The sequence below is a fragment of the Zingiber officinale genome, chromosome 3A, assembly GCF_018446385.1.
Source record: "Zingiber officinale cultivar Zhangliang chromosome 3A, Zo_v1.1, whole genome shotgun sequence".
Taxonomy (NCBI): domain Eukaryota; kingdom Viridiplantae; phylum Streptophyta; class Magnoliopsida; order Zingiberales; family Zingiberaceae; genus Zingiber; species Zingiber officinale.
The window spans coordinates 61,549,291-61,558,266 of NC_055990.1; the positions used below are offsets into that span (position 1 = coordinate 61,549,291).

General features: G+C 47.2%; 1 protein-coding gene across 1 annotated transcript; it reads right to left on the minus strand.

The window, feature by feature from the left end:
* Positions 1-1,471: 1,471 nt before the first annotated feature.
* On the minus strand, positions 1,472-4,929 carry LOC122050442 (the record flags this gene model as incomplete). Its single annotated transcript, XM_042611343.1, has 2 exons — positions 4,822-4,929; positions 1,472-1,930 (listed from the first exon to the last, which is right to left on the minus strand). Coding segments are annotated over exons 1-2 (567 nt in total), but the record flags the coding sequence as incomplete, so codon positions are not given.
* Positions 4,930-8,976: the final 4,047 nt, after the last annotated feature.

Consider the following 8,976-nt stretch of genomic DNA (forward strand, 5'->3'; position numbering starts at 1 on the left):
AAGCTAGAGTATCAATTCCATTTAACTCTAAGTCTATACTTAAATCAATTCTAGTGGCAATTCAGTCTTCAACTTACCACCAGAAAACTCAACCATAAATAAACAACCAACCACAATATTCAATTTAATCCTTGATCTACAACTACACACAGTTAATCCACTAAACTCCCAATTCATCTTAATTCAATGATTTCACCTAAATTAGCACCTCTTATTAACATTAACGAACTCCAGATTCACATAACCCATCAACACATGATCCATTATATAACTACCACACGTAGCTAAAATTTCTACAACATACCTTGAAGTCACAAACCTGTTGGTTGCTGGAACAGGAGTGCTACTAGTTGAAATTTCTGCCGTAACCAAGAAAACCTCAGCAAATCCTCCCTATTCCCCTTACCGCCTCTTCTGAATCAATTATCCCATACCATACAGCATTAATTCACAGTAAACTAAATCAGAAATAAATTTCCAGCCCTTACCCTAGTGCAATATTGTCCCTGTGAACACACGGCCAGGAGATACAGATGCTGGACAATGTTAGCCGGAAGACTTTGCTGCCACAAACCTGTTGTCGACCCTGAGGTAGAGCCCCTCGTTCCCTCTGCCAGCAACAGGTAGACGAGCAAACAAAAATCGGCCCGATGATGAGTCTAAGGCACAGAAAAGTGAGACTAGGGCTCGACGGCAGTAATCGAAGGCGCTCGGTGGCTGGCGGCTAAGGCACAGGGAAGAGGCTCGGCTCCACAAAGAAGAGGAAGAAGAAGATAGCCGGCGCTAGGTTTCCCGTGGCCGGCGCTGCCTCGGAAAGGAGAGGGAAGGCCGACGCGAGGGCTGAGGAGTAACACCCGGCGATGTTAAGTCACAGGCGACGGCGGGCGGCGCTGGGAAATCGGTGTCGGCAGTGGCGTCGGCGGTGCGGTGCGACGCTAGGGCAGAGGCGTCGGTGTGGAGAAAACCGGCGTCGCGAGAGATGAGGGAAGGAGGATTCGTCTCAGGCAGAGGAGAAGAAGAAGAAAGCGAGCTTGGGCCGAGGGTTTTAAAGCTTCGGCGAGGAGAAACCGCCGCCGGCGGTTAGGGCAAGGAGACGGCGCGGCCGGCGTCGGGGAGAAGAAACTGAGGAAACGGAGAAAATGCAGAAAAAAAAGAAAATAAATAAAGGAAAAGAATTAAGAAAAATTTAATTTTTTCCTCATTTAATTGGGGTAGCCAAAACAGGCTTTTCCCGGCCCCGTTTTTATCCCCGTTAACTCGTCCGTACGAGCTCCGAAAAATTCCCAGAAAATTTCCAAAAATTTCGGAAAATTCCCTTATTAATATTCGCCTATTTCTGGTATTTTACATTCTCCTCCACTAATAAAAAATTTGGTCCCCAAATTTCGTTATCTACCATCAGCAAGTACTAACAACAGATATAGAGTATAAATGCTGAACGGTAAATAAATCACATACCTCAGGTGAAAAGATGGGGATATCGAGCTCGGATAGTATCCTCGAGCTCCCAAGTAGCCTCCTCGTCTGAATGATGCTGCCATCCAACTTTAACCAGCCGGATAGTCTTGTTCCGCAACTGACGCTCTTTCCGGTCGAGAATCCGTACCGGAACCTCCTCATATGTAATATCAGGCTGAACTGGAACTGGAATATCTGCCAGCACATGTGTTAGATCAGGCACGTATCTCCTCAGCATCGATACGTGAAATACATCGTGAACGCCTGACAGGGACGGTGGTAGTGCCAACCGGTAAGCTACCGCTCCGATCCTCTCCAAGATCTCGAAAGGACCAATGTACCGCGGAGCTAGCTTACCCCTGAGGCCAAATCTCTTCACCCCTTTCGTGGGTGAAACTCGTAGAAATACATGGTCGCCAACAGCGAACTCTAGTGGTCTGCGTCTCCGATCAGCATAACTCTTCTGGCGATCCTGCGCCTCTGACATCCTCCATCTGATAGTACGGACCAACTCTGCATTCTGCTGAACTCTATGAGGTCCCAACAACTGAGCCTCTCCAACCTCATCCCAAAGGACGGGTGTCCGACAAGGTCTACCATACAACGCCTCAAACGGTGCCATCTGGATAGCCGAATGGAAGCTGTTGTTGTAGGCAAACTCTACCAACGGCAGATGGTCCTCCCAACTGCCTCCGAAATCCATAACACATGACCTCAGCAGGTCCTCTAAAGTCTGAATGGTCCACTCTGACTGTCCATCTGTCTGTGGATGGAAAGCTGTACTAAAACGGAGCTGTGTGCCCAAGGCCTGCTGCAGACTCTGCCAGAAACGAGACGTGAACCGTGGATCTCTATCCGAAATAATACTCAATGGAACACCATGTAGTCTGATAATCTCTCGGCAATACAGATCTGTCAATCGATCCAGGGAATCAGTCCTCCGAATCGCTAAGAAGTGCGCGGATTTGGTTAATCGATCTACGATTACCCAAATCGCGTCATGGCCTCGTCGTGTCCTTGGCAATCCTACCACAAAGTCCATGGTAATGTGATCCCACTTCCACTCAGGAATAGAAATCCGCTGAAGTAATCCTACAGGTCTCTGGTGTTCAGCCTTCACCTGCTGACAGACAAGACATCTAGCTACGAAATCCGCGATGTCTTTCTTCATGCCGTTCCACCAGTAGGAACGCCTCAAGTCTCGATACATACGGGTCCTGCCTGGATGGATCGCAAATCGAGAACGGTGTGCCTCCTGAAGTAGCTCCTGTAAGACCGGATGAGATTGAGGTACGCACAATCTGCCTCGGAAGTATATGATACCCTCCTCGTCTCGTGTAAACTCGGTCTGCTGCCCGGAAGCTATCTGACTGCCAATGAACTGCAAATGCTGATCACCAGCCTGGGCCTCTCGGATCCTCGTCCTGATCGACGACTGAGCAACCATGGTAACAAGAATACCCTTCTCTGTCGGTCCCTGCTCCTCCAGGTCTAACTCAGAAAAACTCTGAATCAAATCCGTAATCGAAATCCGGTGGCAAGCTAAAGTCCCTCTGGACTTCTTGCTGAGCGCATCGGCAACCACATTAGCTTTCCCCGGGTGGTAGCTAATGGTACAATCGTAGTCCTTCAGGAACTCCATCCATCTCCTCTGTCGGAGATTAAGCTCCTTCTGAGTGAAAATGTATTTGAGACTCTTATGATCAGTGAGAATCTCAAATGTGATACCATATAAATGATGACGCCAAAGCTTCAGAGCAAAGATGATGGCAGCTAACTCCAAGTCATGAACTGGGTAGTTCTTCTCATGCTCCTTTAGCTGACGAGAAGCATAAGAGACTACTCTGCCGTGCTACATCAGAACAGCGCCCAAACCCTGTAGAGAAGCGTCGGTGTAAAGTACAAATCCATCCTCTCCAGAAGGTAAAACCAAAATTGGAGCCGACACTAATCTCCGCTTCAGCTCCTGAAAGCTGATCTCGCAATCCTCGGACCATATAAACTTCACGCCTTTCCTGGTAAGACGTGTCAGCGGCATAGCAATACGCGAGAAGCCCTCGACAAAACGTCGGTAATATCCGGCCAATCCCAGAAAACTGCGGATCTCCGGCTCCCAACCGGTGATAGCCTCGATCTTCGAGGATCAACTGAAATACCTCTGCTAGAAACCACGCGTCCCGAAAACCGACCGAGGATAGCCGAATGCACACTTGCTGAACTTCGCGTACAGCTGATGTCGTCGAAGAATCTCCAAGACTATGCGAAGGTGCTGTGCATGCTCCTCCTCGGAAGCGAGTAGACCAATATGTCATCAATGAAAACGATAACAAACTGATCCGGATACTCCTAAATATGCGGTTCATCAAGTCCATAAACACACTGGCTGAGCATTGGTAAGCCCAAATGGCATTACCAAAAACTCATAATGACCGTATCTGGTACGGAAAGCTGTCTTCTGAATATCTGAGTCTCTGACTCTCAGCTGATGATATCTGGATCGCAGATCAATCTTAGAATACACTGATGTACCTTTGAGCTGATCAAATAAATCCTCAATCCGTGGTAATGGATATTTATTTCTGACGGTCACTGAATTCAGCTGCCTGTAGTCAATACATAACCTCATGGTGCCGTCTTTCTTCTTGACAAATAGAACTGGAGAACCCCATGGTGAAACACTAGGGCGAATAAATCCCCTGTCTAAAAGCTCCTGGAGTTGAACCTTCAGCTCGTTCAACTCTTTTGGTGCCATACGATACGGAGCTTTCGATGTCGGTGCGGTTCCCGGAATCAGCTCAATAGCGAACTCCACTTGCCTTCTAGGAGGCAAACCTGGCAGCTCCTCTGGAAATACATCGGGGTATTCCCGGACAACAGGAACGTCGGAGAGCTGCAAACTACTACTGTCCTCAGTACTGATCAACGACAACAGAAAACCATGACAGCCGTGAGACAGCAGCTTCTGCGCCTGAATCGCCGAAATAATCGAGATGCCATCGTCTCTGATGCCAGTGAAACTCCACGAGGGTTGGTTCGGAGGCCAGAAGGTGACCACCCTCGTCTGGAAATCAACGGTAGCATGATACACTGACAGCCAATCCATGCCAAGAATGACATCAAACTCGACCATCTCCAATACTAGAAGATCTACCGTAAGTATCATGTTGCCAAAGTCTAACGGGCAACCTCTGATCTCCTGGGTGACGTCTAAAGTATCACCAGACGGTAGAGAGACAGTCAATCACCGCAACCAAACAGTAGGTAATCTACCAATCTCCCGCATAAAGGTACGGGATATAAAAGAGTGTGAACTACCAGTATCAATCAAAATATCAGCAGTAAATGCATAAATGGAAATCGCACCATGAAAACGGATCCGTCGCCCGCCGAGCATCCTCTCGTAATCGCATGAACACGACCGGTCTCGGAGGAGGAGGTGGTAACATGCCCGGCTGCCGCGGTGGCTGCCATCGAGGCGCTGGACTATGTGCGATAAGACCGAGAGGATGGTGGCCCGTCTTGTCGGTGACCGAGTCTGCATCGCCCGAGTCGGATAATAAGGTCCTGGAACAAAACTCGGGTGCTACCAAGCACCGAGTACTCTGCCCAAGCATGAAATGCCGCCGAGGGAGCGCTCCCTGGCGACGCTAGAAGTCGAGCCGCCTCCTCGATATGCCCCGATCGACTAAACTCCCCTCGACTGACCCTCCGACAGCCGTGTGCTGAGCCTTCAGCTGACAATCTCGGCTCTGGTGCCCCAGCAGTTTGCAATAAAAGCAAACTGACTGTCCCAGAGAGCAAGCTGGGGTGAGGTGATCTCTGGATCCACATCTGAAACAATGAGTATCACCGGAAGGTGGTTGACGGTTCTGCTGAGAAAACCGGGAACGTCCTGAAGAAAACCGCCCTGATTTCTGAGGCCTACGAGACACCCCAGAAGTACCCTGACCTGACCGTCTGTGACTACTCTGAGGCTGTCCTGTCGCCTGTGTCTGCTGGACCTGCCCTGATGTCTGACCCGTATGCTTTCTTTTCCTGTCCGGATATGCTGTCTGCCGAGCTAACTCTATCATCAAAGCTCGATTCAATGCATCAGAGTAAGATGTAATCCCTAATCCGGCAAGTTGTACATGCAGATAACCATCCAATCCCAGTATAAACTGCATCATGCGAGTTCTGTCTTCCGCAACTAACTCTGGACAAAACTGTGCCAACCGGAGGAATTCAGTATTATACTCGGTCACTGCGCGATTATTCTGCCTCAGACTCATAAAATCCTGTCGGCGAGCCATCTGATAGGACAGTGGAAAGAAACGGCTCTCAAAAGCCTCTCTGAACCTGGTCCATGTGACGTTGCGCTCACCAATAATAGAACGCTGAGTAACCCACCAGACATTAGCTTCATCCCGTAAATGGTAAGCAGCCAGCTCTGCTTTCTCCCACTCGGAGCAAGCCATATAAAAGAAAGTCTGCTCCATAGTCTCTATCCATGACAGAGCCATACTCGGATCGAGATCTCCGCGGAAAAGAGTGAAACGAGTCTTCATCGACTCAGCCAATGCTGGAATCCTAGCTCGTGCAGCAACAATATCAGTGATCTGTGTCGGGACGGCTGCAGGAACTGGCGGAAACACTGGAGCTGATACTACAGGTGGTACCGCGGAATAAACCGGAGGAGGAACTCCCGATGCTGCTGTATATACCGAAGCATAAGCCGTCGGTGGTACTGCCGGGGGAATAAAAGTGGTGGCAGCTGGAGGTACGGTAGGTAATGGTACCGGATATGGTGCAGCTGCTGCTACTGTAAGCACTGGGGGCACAGGTGCCACTGGTGTCGGGTACACTGTAGGTCCAAGTGGCAGTGGTGCCGAGTACGTCGTAGGCTGCTCTGGAGCAAATGTCGGGTACGCCAATGGTACACCTGATGATACTGTAAACAGGGTAGGCGTAGATACCGGCGGTGTGGCCAAAGTAGCCATCTCTACAGGAGCTATCGGGATTTGAGAGCCCGATGCTCCCGCTGCATCCTGAGTCTGTCCCTGACTGACAGGCTCACTAACAGTGGGCATCTCTGGCATATCCAGAGATCCCGTGGTCCTCGCACGTGGTCGTCCAGCACCACGTCTCGCAGCAATACGAGTAGATCGTCTCATATCTGTTAAATTAAATTACAGATATCAATACCAATATAACCAACATAAAATAACAACATACCTATTTGCCGTCTGGAGATGTTCCGTCGCTGTCCAGTCCCCAATTTGACCTCAAAATTCCGAACGTACATATCGCCGGAAATCCAAATAAATCCGAAACGGAAATCCGAAACATAACCATATCGAAAATCCGATAATGCCCAGTTTGACTCGCAAACCTGGCTAACCCAAATATCCAGAATACCAACAACAGGTATCCAATAAATCTCCAGAACACCAAAAGCAGGTATCATAACCCGCTCTGATACCAAATAAATTGGTATCAGATAAATCCCGAAAATCCAAAATACGAAACAAAAGATCGTAAAACTGTGCTCTGATACCACTAAATTGTCACGCCCCAGAGGAGTCCCTGTCCGAGAAAATTTCGGCAGCATCTCCCCTGTACGGTGGACAATCTGAAACTTTTCTACATCTCACAAATACCTCAGCCACAGGCGGCTGGAATAATAACAACAAAATAAAACATCACCACGCAGTTATATATAATCTATTCAGCCTCTGGCTGTCACAACCACGCAGTTAAGATAATTAAACAGTAAAATAATACTCTGACTCGAAATCCACCCTACTCCACTACACTCGTAAAGCTCAAATCCGACGAACTCACCTCTTCTGCCGTCCAGGCAGGCATGTAGTAGAATAAAAACCAAATCCAAATCCATCGATATAATAAAATCTATACCATGTCCATAAGTAAATAAATCCAGAACATAACAAGTTCAAATAGTCTAGAACAAAAAAAAAAAAACCAAACGAAAAACCAATCCTATCCTCTAGGTCTGCAGGGACCAGCAACTGGAAATCTCTCCTGACAGCATCAACCTGAAAATATCAACAATGGAGGCGGGGTGAGTCCAACACTCAGCAGGTACAATTGATATGCAAAGTAAATAAACAACACCTAGCACTAATCATGCGTACAGTCTCCTGATAAGAAAGATAAAAATGCATCTGAAGTAAACAGGAGAATGCTGTACTAACCAGGTCCTGAGTATAAGGTCAAACAGTCCGAGTGGTATAGGAATCCTGTATGCATGTCAAACATAGGTATCCAAACAATATGCAGCATATAAATGCAGCAACCACAAACACAAGCAATAAATGCATCATGCATATGATGCCAATGATGCGTCCTGGTCACCCCTGATGCCAGTCGATCATCTCACACACATAGTGAGGCCGAGTGGGTAGGGCTGTGACAACCGTGCACTCTGTCGTCACTACTCCTGATGAGTGACCGAGTGGATGGGATGCTGTCGGAGTACACCTATCCTCCTACCCCAAATCACAGATGGGGGAGCGCAATGCTCTCAACTCCCGGTACACGATGACGGGGAGGAATCCCTGCTGGATAACACGTTGTATCACACTACCCATGAGCGGACCAACGGTGCCTAACAGAGTCCCTGCTGCAACACACTCTGCCTGAATCGACCACTAACCCATGAGTGGTGGTGTGTGCAGATCCATGTAACTGGCGATGTGCTCAACAATAATGGGGCGGACTATCGCACAGCATGCAATCATGCAAATGATGCATGGCAATAACCATATAAACATCCTGACCTAATCCATATATATAGAAAAGTGCACCCTAGGTCAACGAATCATATCGAATCAAGGTACACAGAAGGTATAAAAAAAAAACCTAGGTCCTGAACATGGTGAAGCATGGTATATCACTACCCCCCTATAAGCATGAATAAATAGGTAAAATATACATGAGATGCAAATCAATCAATCAATCAAGCACGTACCAAGATTTGGGTAGTGATTAATCGAAACAGATAAGAAACACAATTGATGCAATATGTTAATTTCATTACTAGGCATATCAAAGACAAAAAGTCAAAAGTACCCGCCTCCGAAAATAGAAAGGTCCAATCTGACTCCGAGATACTCGTCTCGCGTCAAAATCCTGTATCCAATAGATATTCAGATTTAGCTAATTTTCATTATAAACAAAATTAGCTAAACTAAATCCTAATCCGATTAGGAAGCTAGAGTATCAATTCCATTTAACTCTAAGTCTATACTTAAATCAATTCTAGTGGCAATTCAGTCTTCAACTTACCACCAGACAACTCAACCATAAATAAACAACCAACCACAATATTCAATTTAATCCTTGATCTACAACTACACACAGTTAATCCACTAAACTCCCAATTCATCTTAATTCAATGATTTCACCTAAATTAGCACCTCTTATTAACATTAACGAACTCCAGATTCACATAACCCATCAACACATGATCCATTATATAACTACCACACGTAGCTAAAATTCCTACAACATACC